The sequence below is a fragment of the Sprattus sprattus genome, assembly GCF_963457725.1.
Source record: "Sprattus sprattus genome assembly, chromosome: 2".
Taxonomy (NCBI): Eukaryota; Metazoa; Chordata; class Actinopteri; order Clupeiformes; family Clupeidae; genus Sprattus; species Sprattus sprattus.
In genome coordinates, this window is record NC_137921.1 from 50,825,534 (window position 1) to 50,847,620 (window position 22,087).

Below are 22,087 nucleotides of genomic sequence, written 5' to 3' on the forward strand. Positions count from 1 at the left end.
TTTGATATGCTGACCTGTGTTTATTTAGATAATTGACGTTTACAAATAGCTTTGTGCTTGCAAGTCGTTGGATAGCTTGAGGGGCGAGAATATTGCGGAATAGGAACTCATTACACCGATGGGTGGTGGTGGGGAGGCAGTACGTTTCTTTGTACTCATGTGATGAGACCCATAAAGATGCAATTATGCTAGTGGGATGCATCCCCAACACTCTCACGATAATCCCAACCCCAAGGTTTCTCTAATTTGCTCAAGGCGGACCATTTGAAGTACTGGAATGAATTTGACTCAGTCTCTTCAGGAAATCAATCTCCAGCATTATAAAGAAGTGCGCAATGTCTGCACGCTAGTTAATTATGATCGGCTTTTGACAGCTGATTTCCAAATAAATCACTAGTACGTCAACTCAGTCTTCATATAGGCCAGGGACGCACAAGAGACAGGAGTTAAAAAGGGCTGTGCGTCTTTTGAACTGTCTGCCTGCTGGACAGGTCAACTGTATGAACCAGTAAAACCTAACACACAATAAACAACGACTGTTACCGAATTAATGCTAAATGTATTCACACCGTGTACAAGACCTGTTTAAAGTTTATTATGGTAACAGTGCACGCGCAGAGATTTCTCCTTCACTGGAAGTGATGTCCGAGAGACGTGCGCAGCTCGCATCAAATCTGCCGACGCAGAGGAAAGAAATAAGATGTATTAAGGAAGGGACAAATCATATCACGGTGCTTGAAGTTTAAGGTGCGCAAAGTCATTATATGCGCTTTTATCAAATAAGCAGGGCTGGACCCCAAAGTCCGAGCTAAGCAGTACGCTTTGAAATGCCACATTTAAGAAGATCTACCGAAGTCCATTCATTGTGGGGGAGATGGGCTGCTAGCGTGTGGCCGAGGGCTCTAGACATAAATTTGAAGTCAGGGCTTTCATTGTGCCTTTGCATATTGGGAGTTAGCGGCTGGTGCAGTTCTCCCTATTTAAGCAAAATGGACATCAGCATGTCGGAGATCCACAGAGAGAGAGAGAGAGATAAAGAAAGAGAGAGAGAGAGAGAGAGGGAGGGGGGATTGAGTTGTGCATTCCTATGAAACCACAGACAAGCATTTTACTGCTTAACTCTGTCCTATCGTATGTGTATGGGGTGGAAAAGGTGGGGTTAGGGGGTTATCTCAAGGCCTCAAATCTTCAGCTCAAAGATTCAGCACTAATTGTCAATAAAACTTCACTGAAGTCATGTAAGGTATGGGAGAGGTTTACTTACAAACTTTTGGTCAGTACACTAATGCTGCCCAGTCTTCACCATCGTATCGTTTGACACCTCTGCACACACAATGATATATCTCTTAACAGCAGGCCCTCATCTGTATAAAAGTGGCCGTGAGAGACAGTGAAACGACATTATACTATGTATATTTTTAAACCTACATAACATCAACTCGGATAAATCTCAGTCTGATTCTGAGGAGCCATGAAATAACTGCTCATGAATAAATGTGACTCCCTCTCTTTCATCCCACTCATAGAATGTCATCATAGACCTGTGCTATTCAGTCCTGCAGTGATGTCTGTCAGTTGGCGTTCTCCATTCACCGTCAGTTTTACTCTAAGCCTCCATCACAACCCCAGTCCCACTCTGCCCAATTGTCATAATATGTCTGGTCAGTGGACCTCTCTCCCGCCGCCCGAAGAGCGTCCGTCTGTCTCCTCTCCTGCCGCCGTGTCAGCCCAGCTTTGCTCCCCACGTCGGAAAATGCTCACAGACAGAATGTGTCATGTAGAATCTCTCGCGCGAAAGGGCCGCAAAGACAAACTGTGCGCAGAGAGAGAAGTGACAGAGCGAATAGAGAAGAGAGAAAAATTGCCCATGAATGAGGAGAAGTATAAGAGGGGGAGATGAAGGGTGGAAAGCGGGGAGGGGAGAGTATGATGGAGAGAAGGAAGGGGACGGGTGCACGACTAATGAATCTTCTTCTTTGGGAGCGCGTGATCTTTATTGAGTGAGCCGAGCGAGGTTTTCTCTGTCTCTCTCTTTGCTGCTCCTGTAATCCCGGGGAGAAAAATTCCGCTTGAGCTTTTCCTGCGTCTGCAGCTCGTGCCTCCTCGTACTTTTACTCAGGAGCGGAGTATTGATCTTAATTAGAGTTTGCAGAGCTCAGCAACTCTGAGGGTTCGAGACAGGCGGTAGCAGACATCTGTCTCAAACACTTACACACGCACACACATATCCACATCTGTCTCAAGCACTTAGGTGCACGCATACACACGCGCAGCCGTCTCAAACTCTTACACTCACAGGCACACCTGCCTTGTACACTTGCATACATGCACATACATGCACATCTGGCTTGCGCACTTACAAACACACCTGTTTGAAAAACGTAGGTAAACAAACATCTGTCTGAAGACACATAAACGTTGCCACCTGTCACATATATTTCTAGAACACAGGTGTCAAACAGTAAAACACTACACCTTCTTCAGACACCTCTGTTCTCTCTCTCTCACACACACACACTAACCCTATCAAATATAGATCTGATTTTTTTTTTCAAATACTCCCAGTTACACACACTTAAACAGTCAGATAGAAATCTGTGTCAAGGACTTTAACACTATAGGCAGATATTTTACACACCAACATATATTATTTGTGTTAATGTTGTAGACTACCTATTTACACAATAGCTTGAAACACATATATACACCCACATGTCACATACACTTAACAGACGCACACACACACACACACACACACACACACACACACTTCAGCTTAGAGGACACACCCGAGTACCATGTCTATCTCTCACACACCGCTACAGGAAACACCTCCTCACTTTAACATACACCTGTCAATCACCTCCCTGTTAAGGTTGTGTAATTACAAGTGCTATCTACTGATATGAATCTGCAACTACAGAATCATCTGGAATCCTGCTAGACTCCCTGTCTGCATACGAGAAACTGACTGGACACTCAGCTGTGACTGCTGCATTTAAGCAATGCATCAGAGAGAATGAAGCTTGTGTTGTGTAGTTCAGTGCTGGGATTCATAGTATGACTATTTCACCTGTGTAATAGGCATTACATTCAGTCGTCCATGGACTTTGTAGCGTTGATGATTTCTTGTGATTGCAGGTTCTGGTACAAACTTATAGCATTTAACTTTGCAAACTTACTGGTTGTAGCCAGTTGTGATGACATTTCTGGCCCACCTAAGCATGAACCAGAGGCCACACTTGTGACATTTCTATGTTTTGTACAGGTGAATTGAGATGAAGGTTGTTGGTATCTATCGAAAGGTGCTAACATACTGTATGTCTGCAGCATGAGAGTAAAGGTTTGTCTGAGGCCAGTGTCTGAAGGATGGTCAGTTTTAATGTATTGACTTTCCACGTTCAGATCATTTTTCATTTAGCATCTTTTTATTTAGATTTAGTTTTCTCCATCTACTACTGAGAAACTCCCTGACGCAAGAGTATCTCAGTCGTCACCATGGTAATACACCTGCACTTCTGTGCCCTGAAGAAAAAGAAAGCGGTCAGGGCAGGATCTTGCAGGCACCAGGAACCACACCCAAACCTATGTTTGAAATCACTTTGCATTCATGCTTTTAATTTCTATACAAACACTTCAATAGTTAAAATCCTGGAAAAGCTGGTTTTCGGATGCTGTAAACAGCTGGGCGACCATCAAGAGGCTGCAGTCTCTAAAATCGTGGCTTGATGTGAAGCTTTTTCCCTTGTGCTGAAAGAGAGAGAGGTTGAGAGAGAGAGAGAGAGAGAGAGAGGTAGAGAGAGAGAGAGAGAGACTTTAGTTAGTGTGACAGCAACAACGATTTATTCACATAAAAGTCTTTAAGCATTCAGAAGCATGGATTCAGGTAGTGGCCTGTTCAGTGTCCCAGAGGGTCACATGACTCACCGGCTGGCGGAACCAGGGTGTGAGCGGGCACCTCGGGGGGGACGCCGTCCTCTGGGGAGCTGGGCAGGGCGATGAAAGACGGCAGTGACCGAGGGGTCGGCGAGGATGACAGCGACGCTCCATCGTCAGCCCGCTCGCATGCCGACGACGACAACAACAACAACGACTCGGCACCTGTGCCCTGACCTTGATCTGGCCTGCAAGGAGGAGGGAGAGAGAGAGAGAGAGAGAGAGAGAGAGAGAGAGAGAGAGAGAGAGAGGAAGATGGAGGGATGACGAGGAAAGAAAGACACAAGGGGATGATGGAGAGAGAGAGAGAGTGATAACGAGCAAAAGAGAGGACGACACCGGACACGACAGTTAGCGGTGAGTGTGACGCACAGATAGAGGAGTCCTGTGTAAACAAATGTGACCTCCTACACCTCAGGGGTGATTTACAAAACTCATGTGGACCCATCGGGGCAGCTTCAGCTACACAGGAGCCTCAGGCCCAAGACAGTCTGATGGATACAAATGACTAGCTTCTTTATAGAACAAATAAGATCCGTTCGGTTCTGTGAGAAACCTTTTAGAATTTGGTGAAAAAAACACTGCTGTTGTCCTGAACCCTTCTGTGGAAAGCCATCAATGTCCTAGCTCCCTTCATTGACCTCAGCAGAATCTTACGGGGCTCTCCTGTGAGGCGACAAAAGCCCTTTAAAGGCTCTTTATGGTAATGCTTTTCTGATGCCTCTTATCTAAATGTGTGTGTGTGTGTGTGTGTGTGTGTGTGTGTGTGTGTGTGTGTGTGTGTGTGTGTGTGTGTGTGTGTGTGTGTTAATGAGCTCACCTCTTTGAGAGGGCTTTCGTGTGTGCTCTTTTAGCAGGCGGCGGCAGAGCTGGTGATGTCTTGTTTTGGGCCTGGCCGGACGCGGCGGTCTTCCGGAGGCGATGCTTCAGTTTACACTTGGATCCGCGAGGACACACACCTGTTCTTGAGAAGTCCGGACACACCAGAGTGTGCTTCTTCTTACACTGAGGAATGACCATGAACACACACACACACACACACACACACACACACACACACACACACACACACACACACACACACGTTTACAAATACACTGGCATAAGGTCACCTCATGCTCAAAAACAGGTCACCTTATGCTCAAAAACTCATACCAACACACATACACACACACACACACACACACACACACACACACACACACACACACACACACACACACACACAACACACACACACAGACTAAGTTTTACACACACAAACACAAATAAGCACACACACTTTCAAACACAAACGTTTACGTAATGTCTGCAGTATTGTAAAGCAAAAGCTGTGTGGATAAGGAGGAGTATACGTGCGTGAGCGTGAAATAATATTGGGTCTACCCACAAATGTGATTTCATTAAGCCACTGTTGTTAATTTGTACAGGGAGCCAAGATCAAGCTTTCCCCTCCAGTGAACAGGTGGTGTATAAATGACACTATGCAGAGAGTTCAAAAAAAGGATTCCCAGCCCCCAGTGAAAGTGTGAGGGAAAACCTCCCAAGTGCCTGGAGGAGACCTTGACCAGAAACACACTCAGGGGAAGACTCTCTGCATCGGTCATGCCCAGTAGAATAGAATGTGAATGTGATAAGCTGTGTGTGTGTGTGTGTGTGTGTGTGTGTGTGTGCGCGCATGTGTGAGGGGGAGATGGGGGGCGGTGTAATATGGGTGTAAATTGGTGGTTTCATTCTTCAAGAGATCTGATCCCTCCCACCTGTCAGAAAAGCTAATTATACCCACTATGGGGTGCAAGGCGTGTGAGTGTGGATATGTGTGTGTGTATAAGAGAAAAGTAATACGTGTGTGTGTGTGTATGAGAGAAAAGTAATACATGTGTGTGTGTGTGCGGGACAGCATCAGTGTGATATGTGTATGTAGAGCAGGTTGGTACTGAAATAGAGGGTAGGGAGTGGATGGGACAGCTCATGTTCCAGGGAACAGTGTGGACTCCCGATCACCCCGGAGAGCAGTCGTCACACACACACACACACACACACACACACACACACACACACACACACACAGCTGAGCCAGATATCAGGTTAGGACCAAAATTCTAGTGCAAATATCTACCTCATACAGAAGACCCTGCGCAGAATGGACCTGCCTTGTATAGCTACTTCATACAACGCACTTGCTGTCAACCATTAAACTTTGTCCACATCCTCATACACACCTTATATTCCGGATGTCTTTAATCACCACATGCAACACAGTCAGTGGGAAAAGAACTGAATCAAATCAAATTCCCAATCAGATGAATACAATTGGACTCACAGTACAGTCAAAAGTCAGCATTGTGTGCAAATCAGAACCTGATCTTTGAATTCAGAGTTTCCCAAAAGGTTTCTGGGCCTGTTGGTCTATGTGTCTCTACTATGGAAAGGCACTGATTATTCATTTCATTACAATCACATAATGGTTTCTGCCCTGGCTAAAAATAGCTCTGGAGTGTAATCCCTTCAAAACCATCACTGCGGTGTGTGTTTGTGTGTGTGTGTGTGTGTGTGTGTGTGTGTGTGTGTGTGTGTGTGTGAGAGAGAGAGAGAGTGACTACAAAACTACACAATAATCTGTAGAGGGCACGTACAACACAAACCTAACACGTGCACAGATAAACACATATCCACACAGACTCAGAGATATTAACACAAAAACACACACTCAAATGGCCCCACACATAAACACTGCTGTCTCGTGGAGCAAGTTTATGGTGCCCTGTGAATCCCATTCGGCAACAGCTCCTAAATCATCCTGTGGGCACCTCTCCCTCTCTCATTCATTCATTCTTTCTTACACACACACACACACACACGGACGCACGCACGCACGCACGCACGCACACACACACACGCACGGGCACACATGTCCTTCATCATCATCAGTCTCCTGACTCTGTACACTCGGGCACTAATTGGCCCAATTTAACAAATCCCTCTTCGCTCACTTTCAGTCAATTCCAATTGTGTATTGTGTATGTATGTAAGCGCGTGTGTGAGTGTGTGTGTGTGTGTGTGTGTGTGTGTGTGTGTGTGTTTAAATGACCAGTATTATGTGAACTACATTTATACTTGCAGTTCATTTTCGAAAAAAAAAAATTACACATTTATTTAAGATAAATACATTAAGAGGCATATATTAAATAGGTCTATGTATAATTTGATGAATAAAGCACAAACAATCTATGCTATACAAATACAATTAATGATTGCATTTGTCATGATGATTGATGTGCAAATGAAGCTGTAGGGTGGTTACGTTGTTAGGCACATTTTACAGTGAGGGATATCAGTCATGGCCGCTGTGGTGTAACGTTGTTTTGTGTGTGCATTTGTGAGCTGGTGTTGTCTTACTGGTATCTGACTCAAACATCAGACAGACAGACGGACCAGAGGGTTGGGTCTGGTAAGAGTGGACGGGTCAGGGGTGTGTGTGTGTGTGTGCAGTGGCAAGAGGTACTGCCAGATAGGAAACAACATTGGGGTGGAGGTTCCAGGGGGGATTTGGATCTGCCTTGGTTAAATATCTGCTCACCTTACTGGTCAATCCCGTAGGTACCCAAGGCACTCGCCCACGTCAAAAACGAGAACAAAAACTGCCACTGCTGACACGCTACTCTTCCCCGCCCCCCGCCCCCCCCCGCCCCCACACACACACACACACACACACACACACACACACACACACACACACACACACACAAGCCCTAACACAGTGGTCACACTGCAGCCACCTGGCAGGTGAAGCCACCAGGGAAGACTGGTAGAGAGCCGTGGAGGGGGAGAGAAAGAGACAGAAATAGAGAGAAAGAGAGGCAGATGGAGGAGCACAGAAAGAGAGAGAGAGAGAGAAGCAGACGGAACGTCTTCATATAGGAGTGAGTTAACAATTTTCCACTTGATTTAAGGAATGCTGTGAGTCTCTGGGGCCTATTCCAGCAGCCCTGCACTGCACACAAACCACACGCAGTCAGCACATTTTACATTGGAGAGAGACAGAATGGCAGAGAGGGAGGGAGGGAGGGAGGGAGGAGGGGGAGAGAAACGGAGAGGGGTAGGGAGTAAGATAGAGGAAAGTGATGGAGGAGTTAGACAGGAAAACATTGGGATGAGGTGGTGAGTGAGTGAGTGAGTGAAAGAGGGATGGAGGGGAAAGAGAATGAGAGAGAGAGGGGGGGATAAGGCTATGAGGAAAGGATGGAGGATAACCATACAAGCAGGGTAGACGGAAATAATGGACAAGGCAGACACATAGAAAGAGAGGGAGAGAGAATGTGTGTGTGTGTGTGTGTGTGTGTGTGTGTGTGTGTGTGTGTGTGTGTGTGTGTGTGTGTGTGTGTGTGTGTGTGTGTGTGTTTGAGTGAGAGAGAGAGCCCGACTGACTTTAACCCTTGATGCGCTGGACTGACTGTCTGAGCCGCGGCTCTAGGCTGCTGTACTGCCGTCATCAGCACTTTTTCACCTCCATAATTACAGCATGCTATCCATCATGTCACACACTGGGCTACTGGGACACTAAAATTACAGACCTAAGCACTTCAGCTAATAGAATAAATATTAATATCTCTGCTTTTATATATTCTCATTCTCACCCCAAACATTTAAATGAGCCCTGACAGCACAAATGCATTTGCCACAGGAAAAATGGGTGAGAATGAGTTTGAGTGTGTGTGTGAGTGAGTGTGTGTGTGTGTGTTATTTGCAGGAAAAAAACATAAAACATAAGATACTGAAAAAAAAGAGAGAGAAACAGTGTGTAGAGAGAAAAGACAGAGAACAATAGATCCTCACAGGGAAGAGTGGAGAGAACCAGCGGGGGCAGAGGAGGAGGTGGAGGAGGGAGAGGAGGAGGAGGAGGAGGAGGAGGAAAGCCAGAGAGTGAGGCGAGACAATAGTGAGATAAAGAGAGCGGCAAAAAAAGACAGAAGATCCAGTTTTGAGTCTGAGCTTTGTCTCTGTGTAGATAGGGAATAAAGATGGCAGTTAGACCACTGAGGGGCAAGAGTAGCTGGCAGAGGGGGGCAATTAAAGCTAGGGCAGAGGGGTACTAGGGTGCAATTGGAGCACACAGGCCTTATGAGGGGCAGCAGGGGCAGATTACCCTGGGGCTGGGGCAGTATCAGCAGAGGGGCAGCAGAAGTAGAATGAACGATAGGAGTGGAGGGAGCTGACAAAGCACAGGGGACAGATTAGGTGCTATGCACACGAAGTCTAGGGCCTCCGAATCGGATTTACTTTTCACACCAATAGAATCTTTTAATTTCGTAAATACGGAGGCTGGCAACGAGAGATTTGCGTAAACACGGAGGCAGCAGATTGTGGTGAACCGACTGTAGTACATACCTCACGCCTGTGGGTGGCGCTTTAGCGCTTTATTTACACAACTGAAAAAACGTGAAAAACCTAGAAGAAGGGACTTCACAGCACGAGGATAAACACATTACACAAGACATTCAAGCTCCAATTAACAACATTACATTAGGATAGTTAATATCAGTGGTCAGACTAAAGGCGAAAATGAATAATTTTTTCTATTGATAATAAAGAGTTTGGAACAGTAACATGACATGTCTGTCATCCCATTTCCCATGATGCATTGTTCAGAGCATTTTACATACATTTATGAATAAAAAAGCAAATTAAATCGCTGGCCAATTTATATTTGTGGTCATGAAAGTTATGTTACGTCTGAATAAGAAGAATTAGATCAAGATAGGGGGCTAATCAAAAATCAGAAGACTGGGTTAATGTTAGTGAATTCGAGGCCCACCACGAGTGAGATTTTGAGGGAGAACAAGTTATATATATAGTGGTTGGAGATGGCGAAAAGATCACGTGGGGCAGTGACGTCATCAGGTTGCGTGAAACCGTGCAGACGAACACCAGCCCCCGTACCGATTCAAATCTACTCACTTTCTACCCCGGACTGCGATCGTTGCCGAAACAAGGTGCGGATAGAGAGTGTTCGTATGTATGATAGGGCTATCGGTATTATGAACAGATCGGATGCAAACAAACTAGACTTCGTGTGCACGACGCCTTAGTTAAGAGGGTGAGGCAGTAGTGGCAGAGAGGGGCAGTTAGTAGACTGCCACTATGAGGTCTCCAGGGTCCTCAGTCCAAGGGCTTCTGGTTGTTAAATCTGAAGGGTGACTATGTCTTGGTCTCTTCTCACAGAGAATCCATTTGTATACCCTTGATTTGTTCTGATTGTTGCATGTGCTTTGTGTGTCTTTAGCTTCTACAACCCGAATTCCGGAAAAGTTTTTAATTTTTTCTCTGTTTAAACATTTGTTATGTTATCTATGTTCTATTGTGAATAAAATATATTTGTGTGTGTGTGTGTGTGTGTGTGTGTGTGTGGTGGTTACCTTCTCTCCTTGAGGGCAGTAGCCTCGTATGAAGTCCTGACAAACGGCGGCCTTGCGGGACACATAGACATGACTGTAGGGGCAGCTGCTGTTGTTGCAGATCCCTCGCAGAAAGTATGAGCACACCGGCATCTACACAGAGATGTGCAAAAGATAAGAAAGACAGTGAATGTGTGAATCTGAACTGAAAAGAAGAGAATGATTATAACAGCCTGAGAGAGTAATAGAGTGATCATAACAGCCTGAAAGAGAGAGAGAGAGAGAGAGTAATAGAGTGATCATAACAGCCTGAGAGAGAGAGAGAGAGAGAGAGTAATAGAGTGATCATAACAGCCTGAGAGAGAGAGAGAGAGAGAGAGAGAGAATGATCATAACAGCCTGAGAGAGAGAGAGAGAGAGTAATAGAGTGATCATAACAGCCTGAGAGAGTAAGAGTGACCATAACAGCCTGAGAGAGTAATAGAGTGATCATAACAGCCTGTAGCAACCGATAACGTAATAACGGCCAATAACGTAATAACGGCCAATAACGTAATAATTTAAATGTAATAAAACCAATAACGTAATAAACTGCCAATAATGTAATAAAGTTGCCGTTCCAATAACGTAATAACTTTTGGCCAATAACGTAATAACTTATTATTCAATATCTGGACAGAAAGTGTACCACTTAGCCTTAATATTGCATCTTGCAACAGATGCTTAAATATCCGACCTTACAGATACCCCTCCACCCTCAACCCCCCCTCAACAGGAGGCCTTACGGGAGCCATTAAGAGTCATTTTGGATTAATATGTCACTCTTAGGGTTCTGTATTCATCTCTGTGACCATGCAGGCGCTTTGATGGAGTCTTTCTATGTTCTGCGTTGCAGTTTTCAGTATGGTATTGCAATTCACTGCCGGAACGCTAGGGGTTGTGGGAATTATTTGACCGTCTCCATTGGTCTCAGTCGCCTCGACTGGTAACATTTTTTGGCGGCACACATCAGGCTACCATAAGCGGAGCTTTACTTTTACTCTAGGATTCTCAAATCAGCCAAAACTGTGCAAGGGCCAGTCTGATCTACAAAGCAACATTAAATTGCTTGCAGATTCGGGTGGGTTCACCCAGTCTAGCACAAAGACAAGCACACACTCTCACACAAACACACCCTGTTATTGCTGTTATTGCTGTCTTGTTTTAATTTGTATTTATTTATTTATTGTATCCATCAATGTGTATAAAAGATACTTAAATACTAAAATAATTTAACAGCACACATGTGCCTAAACATGTACCTAAACTCGTAATAACCTTAAATTATGTTGAAAACCAGTAATGGATGGAGGATGGAGTAGAGTAAAAGTAAAGTTCCGCTTATGGTAGCCTGACGTGTGCCTCCAAAACATTTTACCAATCGAGAAGACTGAGACCAATGGAGACGGTAAGATAATTCCCGCAACCCCTAGCGTTCCGGATACACACCAAACGCACACACCCACACTCCCTCACACACACACACACACACACACACACACACACACACACACACACACACACACACACACACACACACACACACACACACACACACACACACACACACACACACACACACACACACACACACACACACACACACACACACACACTGAGAGCCTTCACCTGGGTAAAGACAAAGACTTTTCAATCAGCATTATGAAGCTCTACAAGGCCGCTGGACGCAACAGTGGCCTTAGCATGCATCTGAGAGATTTGTTTAGTAAGGACAACTGCTGGATGAGGGCATGGATTCTTCTAAGGCATGTAGCCTTCGGGCAGTTCAAAATTAGGTACATATCCTGGAAAAAGTAGTAAGTAAGTAAGTAAGACTTTATTTATATAGCACATTTCGTACAGGGGTTGCAATTCAAAGTGCTTTACATAAAATCAATAAGAGCAAGCAGCAAGAGCAATAAAATATTGGTCAACATCGTATCAGAACCTGATGTTCCGATAGGCTTAAAATATTAAAATCATAATAAAAGTAATAAAACCCTTCTGCCTGGTATTTAGCGCAGTCGAAACCATAGTGCTGCTCCATAGATTCCGACCTACCCTGTTAAATATTTTCCCTAGCTATGTTTCCCCGGCCAAAGGCCACCCTTCCTTCTATACCCTTCCTTCAGAGGCCTCTTCGTCTTCTTCCACCGAACGCACTTCAGGGCTTCGGGAGAGACACTAGCTCTCTTTTACAGGCTTAAGGAAGGTGACTGCACCTAGGGGACTAGAACATTTGTTATGGAAATATCTCTGAGAATAATATGTGATATATTGAGCCACAATATGGTTTCCGACAGTGCCATGGTACCCTCAAAACAGTTTTACAGAGAAATAGTAAAAGTAATAAAAGTCATAAAACCCTTAAAACAGTTTCAAAGAGAACAGAGAAATAAAAAGTGCCAGATAAAATTAATAAAATGCTTTGGTAAAAAGATTTTAAGCTGCCTTTTGAAGGTGTCTAGCGTGTTTGCTTCCCTAATATTAACGGGTAATGTGTTCCATAATTTTGGGGCGTAGTTGACAAAGGCTGCATCTCCAATCTTCTTATGACTGCTTCTGGTGACCTGTAACAGACCTGTATCTGATGATCGCAGTGTTCTAGCTGGTGTGTAGTTAGTAAGAGAGTTAGCAATGTAGCTAGGTCCTTGTCCATTTAGAGCTTTGTATGTGAGGAGGAGGACCTTAAAGTCAATTCTAAAGGTAACAGGAAGCCAGTGTAAAGTAGCTAGGACAAGACTAATGTGTTCTCTCCTTTTAGTTTTGGTTAATAGTCTAGCTGCAGAATTTTGAATGAGCTGGAGTCTTACAGTTGTTTTCTTGGGAAGACCAGTAAAAAGTGAATTACAGTAGTCTAGCTGGCTCGATATGAAAGCATGAATAAGCTTCTCGGCATCATTTTGGTTTAAGAATGATCGTACCTTTGCTATGTTCCTGAGGTGAAAGAAAGCGGTTTTGGTGACTTTGTTAATGTGGGAGTTGAAGTTCAAATCTGAGTCCAGGGTGACACCAAGACTAACCACCTCAGGTTTAATCCACCGGGATAAACCTCCTAGATTCTTGGTGAGCATCTCTCTTTTTAATTTAGGGCCGATAAGTAGGACTTCAGTTTTGTCCTCATTGAGTTTTAGAAAGTTATTGTTCATCCATTTGTTTATTGCCAATAAACAGTTGGTAATGGAGTTTATTGCTGTTGCATCATTTGGCTCAGCGGAAATATACAATTGTGTGTCATCCGCATAGCTATGAAAATCTGTTCTATGTTCTCTGATGATGTCACTGAGTGGTAACATATAAAGAGAAAAGAGCAATGGACCTAAACAGCTCCCTTGTGCAACCCCGTAGCAGCTTTCATGTTTCTCGGACATATGGTCTCCTAGACTGACATAAAACTTCCTTCCTCTAATATATGTTTTGATCCAGTTCAATACACACTCAGAGAACCCAATAAGATTTTCAAGTCTATTGATTAGGATGTCATGATCAATGGTATCAAATGCTGCAGTAAGATCTAACAGGATAAGGATAGAAACTTTATTTGCATCAGAGTTTTGTCTGAGGTCGCTAATTATTTTGGTGAGAGCGGTTTCAGTACTGTGATATTTTCTGAAACCTGACTGAAAGACTTCCAGGATGTTATTTTCTTCCAGATATGAATTTATTTGGACTAATACTATCTTTTCCAGGACTTTACTAATAAATGGAAGATTGGATATGGGTCTATAGCTTGCTAGTGTACTGGTATCCAATTTGGGTTTCTTTAATAGGGGCCTTACAACAGCTGTTTTGAAGGCATCTGGGAAAACGCCAGTTCTAAGGGATGTGTTTATGATGTCAAGGACCGGACCTGAGACACTATCAAACACTCGCTTAAAGAATGCAGTGGGAATGGGATCAATATCTGAGGTTGTAGATTTACATTCGATGATGATTTTAGAGAGTTCACTTAGTGTGATACATGTGAAAGTGCTCATAGTTAAGTTGCAAGATCTACTGATGTCAATTTCACCTCCAGTAGTAGTGATACTAGATCTGATCGATGTTATTTTGTTCTTGAAGAACTGAGCAAACTCTTCGCATTTAGCTGCTGAGGATAGTGGGGGGGCAGGGACAGTGTTTAGCAGCCGGTCAATGGTGGAGAACAGAACTCTGGAATTTCCGGCATTTTCTGTAATAATGTAGGAAAAATAACCTTTCCTTGCTAGACGGATGGTTTTGTTATAGGTAGTTAGTGCATCTTTGTAGATACCGTGGTGGATAGTGGTCTTTGTTTTTCTCCATTTTCTCTCTGCTATGCGACATTTTCTTTTTATTTCACTAACATTTTTATTTTTTAGCCATGGGGAGGTCCTACTTGTAAACTTCTTTTTAGTTTTAAGTGGGGCTACAGAGTCTAACACAGATGATAATGCATCATTTAGGTTTTCTACCATTTCATTTAGAGAGCAGTCATGACTAGTTGGCTCATATAGAGCAATCTGCTCAGAAAATCTCTCCGTAGCTTCATCGTCTAGATGTCTTTTATGGACTAAGAATTCTTTTGTGGTTTTTGGTAAGATGATTTCCACATCAAAAAGTATACAATGAAGTAGTAGTACATTTTATGTTAATGTTTTATTTTATTTACATTAGTAAATTAGTAAATTGGTAACTTTTCATTTGAAATTGAGCATTGCCTCCAGCTTAAGTTCCACTGAGTAAATATGACAGTTTAAGAGTTAAGAGTTAGTTTAGAATTGTTCAGAGTTACTTAGCCTTCAGTAAAAGAGTTCTGTTTGAATGAGGTTGAATTAAAAATGTTTTTCCATGATTTTTTTAAATTATTATTTAGACAATGCAAGAACCTCACAGAGACATTATTACATGTTACATACATACACGATTATGAGCAACTGTCTTTTTATACAACAATATCTGTAATTGAATTGTAATGACTAAAGACCCAAATGAGCAGAAAGGTGTTACAAATAGGCTAACCCTAAGAAAGAGAGAGGTGCCCAGTACATAGGGCTAGTGGTAATGACATGTGTTTATGTGACTATGCCATCCACTACACCTATTTTTTGTGAGCGAACTACACAAAAACACAGACACATCAGCACATAAGATTTCTGCAATACCTTTATGGAATTTACAGATTTCTTTAATTCAAGAGCCGCATGGTTGTGCATATGTGGATGAATGAGTGCATTAAATCAGTTTAGGAGCAGCATCTAGATCATATGCATCAGACAAACATTTAGCTTTTAAATATTGGTAATGAAAGCAGTATGATATGATATTATTGAATGAGGGGGCTGCAGTCATATTTATACATTATTACATTATTGGCTCAGTTATTCAATTTTAATCCGAATCTGCAAGCAATTTATGTCGCTTTGTAGATCAGACTGGCCCTAGCACAGTTTTGGCCGGTTCGAGAATCCTAGAGTAAAAGTAAAGCTCCGCTTATGGTAGCCCGACGTGTGCCTCCAAAAAATGTTACCAGTCGAGGCGACTGAGACCAATGGAGACGGTCAAATAATTCCCACAACCCCTAGCGTTCAGACAGTGAATTGCAATACAATACTGAAAACTGCAACGCAGAACTTAGAAAGACTCCATCAAAGCGCCCGCATGGTCACAGAGTTGGATACACAGAGTACTATAACAGAACCCTAAGAGTGACATATTAATCCAAAATGACTCTTAATGGCTCCCGTAAGGCCTCCTGTTGAGGGGGGGTTGAGGGTGGAGGGGTATCTGTAAGGTCAGATATTTAAGCATCTGTTACAAGATGCAATATTAAGGATAAGTGGGACACTTTCTGTCCAGATATTGAAGATAAAATAAAGTGATACCTCAGTTATTACATTATTGGCTCAGTTATTTCATTTTCAAAGGTTTTTTTTTAATGCAAGGCCAATAACGTAATAACCGGCCAATAACGTAATAAGTTATTACGTTATTGGCCAAAAGTTATTACGTTATTGGCACGGCAACTGTATTACATTATTGGCAGTTTATTACGTTATTGGTTTTATTACATTTAAATTATTACGTTATTGGCCATTATTACATTATTGGCCGTTATTACGTTATCGGTTGCTACACAGCCTTAGAGAGAGAGAGAGAGAGAGAGAGTAATAGAGTGATCATAACAGCCTGAGAGAGAAATAGTAATAGAGTGATCATAACAGCCTGAGAGAGAGAGAGAGAGAGTAATAGAGAGATCATTACAGCCTGAGAGAGAAATAGTAATAGAGTGATCATAACAGCCTGAGAGAGAGAGAGAGAGAGTAATAGAGAGATCATTACAGCCTGAGAGAGAAATAGTAATAGAGTGATCATAACAGCCTGAGCGAGAGAGAGAGAGAGAGAGAGTAATAGAGTGATAACAGCCTGAGAGAGAGAGAGAATGATCATAACAGCCTGAGAGAGAGAGTAATAGAGTGATCGTAACAGCCTGAGAGAGAAATAGTGATCATAACAGCCTGAGAGTGAGAGAGAGAGAGAGTAATAGAGTGATCATAACAGCCTGAGAGAGCGAGAGAGAGTAATAGAGTGATCATAACAGCCTGAGAGAGAGAGTAATAGAGTGATCATAACAGCCTGAGAGAGTAATAGAGTGATCATAACAGCCTGAGAGAGAGAGAGTAAGAGAGTGATCATAACAGCCTGAGAGAGAGAGAGTAATAGAGTGATCATAACAGCCTGAGAGAGATAGAGAGTAATAGAGTGATCATAACAGCCTGAGAGAGTAATAGAGTGATCATAACAGCCTGAGAGAGAGAGAGAGAATGATCATAACAGCCTGAGAGAGAGAGAGAGAGAGAGAGTAATAGAGTGATCATAACAGCCTGAGAGAGAGAGTAATAGAGTGATCATAACAGCCTGAGAGAGTAATAGAGTGATCATAACAGCCTGAGAGAGAGAGAGTAATAGAGTGATCATAACAGCCTGAGAGAGAGAGTAATAGAGTGATCCTAACAGCCTGAGAGAGAGAGAGTAATAGAGTGATCATAACAGCCTGAGAGAGATAGAGAGTAATAGAGTGATCATAACAGCCTGAGAGAGTAATAGAGTGATCATAACAGCCTGAGAGAGAGAGAGAGAGAATGATCATAACAGCCTGAGAGAGAGAGAGAGAGAGAGAGAGAGTAATAGAGTGATCATAACAGCCTGAGAGAGTAATAGAGTGACCATAACAGCCTGAGAGAGATAGAGAGTAATAGAGTGATCATAACAGCCTGAGAGAGAGAGAGAGAGTGATCATAACAGCCTGAGAGAGAGAGTAATAGAGTGATCATAACAGCCTGAGAGAGTAATAGAGTGATCATACCAGCCTGAGAGAGCAAGAGAGAGAGAGAGTAATAGAGTGATCATAACAGCCTTAAAGAGAGAGAGAGTAATAGAGTAATCATAACAGCCTGAGAGAAAGAGAGAATGATCATAACAGCCTGAGAGAGAGAGAGAAAGAGAGTAATAGAGTGATCATAACAGCCTGAGAGAGTAATAGAGTGACCATAACAGCCTGAGAGAGTAATAGAGTGATCATAACAGCCTGAGAGAAAGAGAGAATGATCATAACAGCCTGAGAGAGAGAGAGAGAGAGAGAGTAATAGAGTGATCATAACAGCCTGAGAGAGTAATAGAGTGACCATAACAGCCTGAGAGAGTAATAGAGTGATCATAACAGCCTGAGAGAGAGAGAGTAATAGAGTGATCATAACAGCCTGAGAGAGAGAGAGAATGATCATAACAGCCTGAGAGAGAGAGAGTAATAGAGTGATCATAACAGCCTGAGAGAGAGAGTAATAGAGTGATCATAACAGTCTGAGAGAGAGAGTAATAGAGTGATCATAACAGCCTGAGAGAGGAATAGAATGATCGTAACAGTCTGAGGGAGTAATAGATTGATCATAACAGTCTCTTCATTCGAAAGGAAGCACAGTGATTGGTCTTCGGTACAGTAAACAGTTTTGGAGCAGTCAATATGGTTAAAATAACCTGAAGCAGAAAACTCCACTCTAGTTCTGACAGCAAATCAATGCACTGGAAAACATAACTTTTCTTTCTTTCATGGCATTCAAAGGAAACAAAATCTAAATATGCATATAATGCAACAACAGACCACTGGCTCACACCGTGATCAACACATTTACTTCAGTCATTGGACATCATTATTTCTGTCACTCAGCTGGTATAGTGGTTGTCAGTCATACCATGTAATGACAGATGGCAATGGTAATGGCAGAAGGCAATAACCTTTATATATACTTATATATACCTATATATATATACCTATCCATGTTAAGTAGTTAAAGGTTAAGACAGCTTTCCTGAAAACATGGTTTACCTATAAATCCATAATTTATGTTTGCTGATCAAGGTTTGCTGATTATAACAAGTTGATAAAATCTACATCTGACTCAAATTCCACAAACAGTTTGGTCCTAAGGTAAATAACTTGCCTAAGCAGACAAGCGTCAATGACCTAGTTAGCCTAGTCTAGACCTAGTAAGTCTTTGTCAACAAGCTGTCTGAAGTCATATGGCTAAGCAAGGCTGTGTGCAGACAGGAAATGGACACTCATGTAATTAATACTGAGGATTTGACAGAGGAAGTATACTCTTTAATCTTTTTAAGAAAAGATAAAGTAGTTAAGAAAAGCATCTGTTAAGTGGAAGCTTGTGGTGCCATCTGACTGCATTCAGCACAGTAAAGTACTGAGGTGGAAAAAAACGGAGACCAATGCAGGACAGATACAGATATCCAAATACAGTGTGCAGAAATGTCATTTATCTTGGTGTGGGACTAAATTGGTGTTATTTTTGGCCCTCCTGCCCTGCATACAGTCCCATGCATAAGCTAAGAGTGGCAATATCATTGATGCATGGCAACACATCAAATATGAGCTGTTAAAAAATGTATGACACACACAGACACACACACAGACACACACAAGGACATACACAAGGACATACACACATACATACATACATACATACATATATATATAAATAATTCATATACTTTTAGTCACATATAAAGTGCTTGAAGCATGCAGCTAGTGAAGGGCAAGAATCTTGTTAATAGTCCCATGTCTACTTGGTTGCTGTTCAGTTGAACATAGTGTTGTGGCTATGAGTGTAAGTGTGTTTGTGGCTGCGTGTTTGTGTGATCCTGATATAACCCTGGCTTGGGATGGTGGTGGGGGGAGGGGGGGGTATGGGGGTGGTGAGTTGAGCCTCCTTAAGGGGTATATGTCAGGTTGGGGGGTGGGGGTCAGATCATTTCTGCCTAATTAACTGCTACAGAAATATTTATCCAGGCAGAGAGCGGTACAGCACTTCTGATGGGTTTATGAGCAGGGGGTGGGCCCGTGTCCAGGGCACGGACGCGGGGTGGTTGGGTGGAAGGAACAGGGGGTTGGGGGTTGTTGGGGGGGTCCGGTTTCTGAGTTATTTGGGGGGCCTGATCGGAGTGGGATCGGATTCGGGAGCACGGCTAAAGTGAGCCAGGCAGGATGGGCGCTGGTAGAGGGCCTGCTGGACAGGCGACTGGGGCGGGGGGGGATGGGGGTTGTGGCAGGTGGCAGGTGGCAGGTGGGGGACCCCAAGAAGAGGTGGAGTGGCCCATTTAGGACAAACCGACAGCTGGCTCCTCAGCGCCTACAGGCAGGACTGTGACGGCTGACACAGGTGCGGTCAAGGGTGTGGGACAGTGTGTGGGTGTGTGTGGGTGTGTGTGTGGAGACTCGTAGTTAGGATTTTTTTGTTTGCTGCCCCCCACCCAACACCAGAGAGACAGGTGGTTAGTGCAAAGGGCAACTTTCAGACCCCAAGACTTTCTCCACCACACACATTCACTTTCAAACCTGGAAAGGGTCTTAACACACACACACACACACACACACACACACACACACACACACACACACACACACACACACACACACACACACACACACACACACACACGTATAAATATTTTCCAACCCCAACAACTGCGCAGGCACACATACACACAAATACAGATACACAGATGCATACATCTCCCTTAAGTAGCTTCATGCATGGCCGCAATGGAGACAAAGGAGTGAACCAGATGAAGTGAGACAACATTTAGTGATATTCAAAAAATATTAAATTCTAATCCAGTTATGAATTTATTCATTTTTTTCAAATATATATTTTTAAAGCAATGATTTAGTAATGATTAGTGTATCGAAGCATCGACAAGAGTAGTAGTAACTACTCTAACCATACCCACCCTTATGTCCCAGACATAATAGCATGTGTGTATGTGTGTAAATACATTAGTTCAATCTCTGAACCCCACCTCCCCTGCCCATGACCCCTGCCGACCCCTCCACTTCCCTCCCCCCGTCTCTCTAGCCGAACACTATCATGTTAAGAGACAGCAATGACTCGGACACCTGTGCATGTATGCCTGTGCATTGAAGGCCATAGCCAAGAAAATCCCTTAACTGTGGATGAGAAAGGCTGTTTTTAACTCCTTGAGCCATAAATGTGTGTGTGTGTGTGTGTGTGTGTGTGTGTGTGTGTGTGTGTGTCTCACACGGGGACATTACCTTCTCTCTGGACACTCTGTGTGAGAAGGGGCAGGTGCCGTCCGTCTGCTTACACGTCCCCCGCAGGAATCTGACACAACACACCCCACACACACCCAGTCAGACAGATGAATCAATCACAATCACGGTCCTTATGAAACATCTGATGCCCACTCAGTGGGATACTGGGACAAAGCCAATGGTGTGTGTTACACACAGTCAAATCAGTGCTCTGGACAGAGCTTCCACACTGCTGTGAGGACTGACACGAGCCACAGAGTGGTTGTGGGATGTGAGCGCCTTGGCCGGTGAGTACAGTGTGTATATTTACACACACACGTGTTTTGATATATGTATGTGTGTGTGTGTGTATATATGTATGTATGTGTGTGTATGTATGACAGAATAGGAGAGTGAGCATATGGTAAATATTTTACATGTGTCTGTGGAAGCTTGTCTGAGTGTGTGAGCTCATATGTGTGTCCAGAAGTAGATCTGTGGGGGCACGTAAGAGTGTAAATGCTGTACCTGGTGCAGACGGCCACCTTCTCCGGGTCGTGGATGAAGGTACAGCTGTTGCCGCGGTTGCACTTGCCGAAGCGGTTGTAGTACATGCAGTACTGTCGCGCTTGCTGCTTCTTCTGCTGAGCCTGACGGATGATGGCCAGACTCCTCTGGACCACACGGCTGCACATACACACACACACACACACACACGGTCACACACACATGCACACATATGAGAGAGAGAGAGAGAGAGAGAGAGAGGGCCAGCACAAAGAGATGAGCCCATGAGTAAGATTAGCAGACAGAAGGTCAAGAGATCTCACCGACATCACTGTCCAGGGAGACGGATCACAGTAAACGTACAAAAATCTGCAAACAACATCACACCTGCAGAGTGATCTGTTTGGAAAGGAACCAGAGGAAGTACCGTATGTTCCCTATAAACCGCACGGTACATAAACCGCATTACTGAATTTTATACAATGAACCTGTGTATTGACCGAACCCGTGTATTATCTTCAGTTTATTCACATTCACATTCATGTTACATCATCCGGTCACGTAAAACGTAATGGCATTTAGTCGTGGTGCGAGCGCTGCTAGCCATTTTGTATTGTATGGGCATTTTAAGCATAAATGCTACACCCTCTCC

At 43.5% G+C, this 22,087-nt stretch overlaps 1 protein-coding gene across 1 annotated transcript in view; it reads right to left on the reverse strand.

Moving 5' to 3' along the window:
• Positions 1-3,271: 3,271 nt before the first annotated feature.
• The window catches only part of zc3h3 (zinc finger CCCH-type containing 3), a 45,185-nt gene continuing 26,369 nt past the window's right edge, over positions 3,272-22,087 (reverse strand). The window contains exons 7-12 of the mRNA XM_080860691.1: positions 21,457-21,615; positions 20,950-21,019; positions 10,353-10,484; positions 4,757-4,941; positions 3,928-4,124; positions 3,272-3,750 (exon numbers count right to left, since the gene is read on the reverse strand). Of these exons, the coding sequence (XP_080716817.1) occupies positions 3,713-3,750; positions 3,928-4,124; positions 4,757-4,941; positions 10,353-10,484; positions 20,950-21,019; positions 21,457-21,615 (781 nt within the window). The 3' untranslated portion in view covers positions 3,272-3,712. The remainder of the gene's footprint in view (positions 3,751-3,927; positions 4,125-4,756; positions 4,942-10,352; positions 10,485-20,949; positions 21,020-21,456; positions 21,616-22,087) is intronic.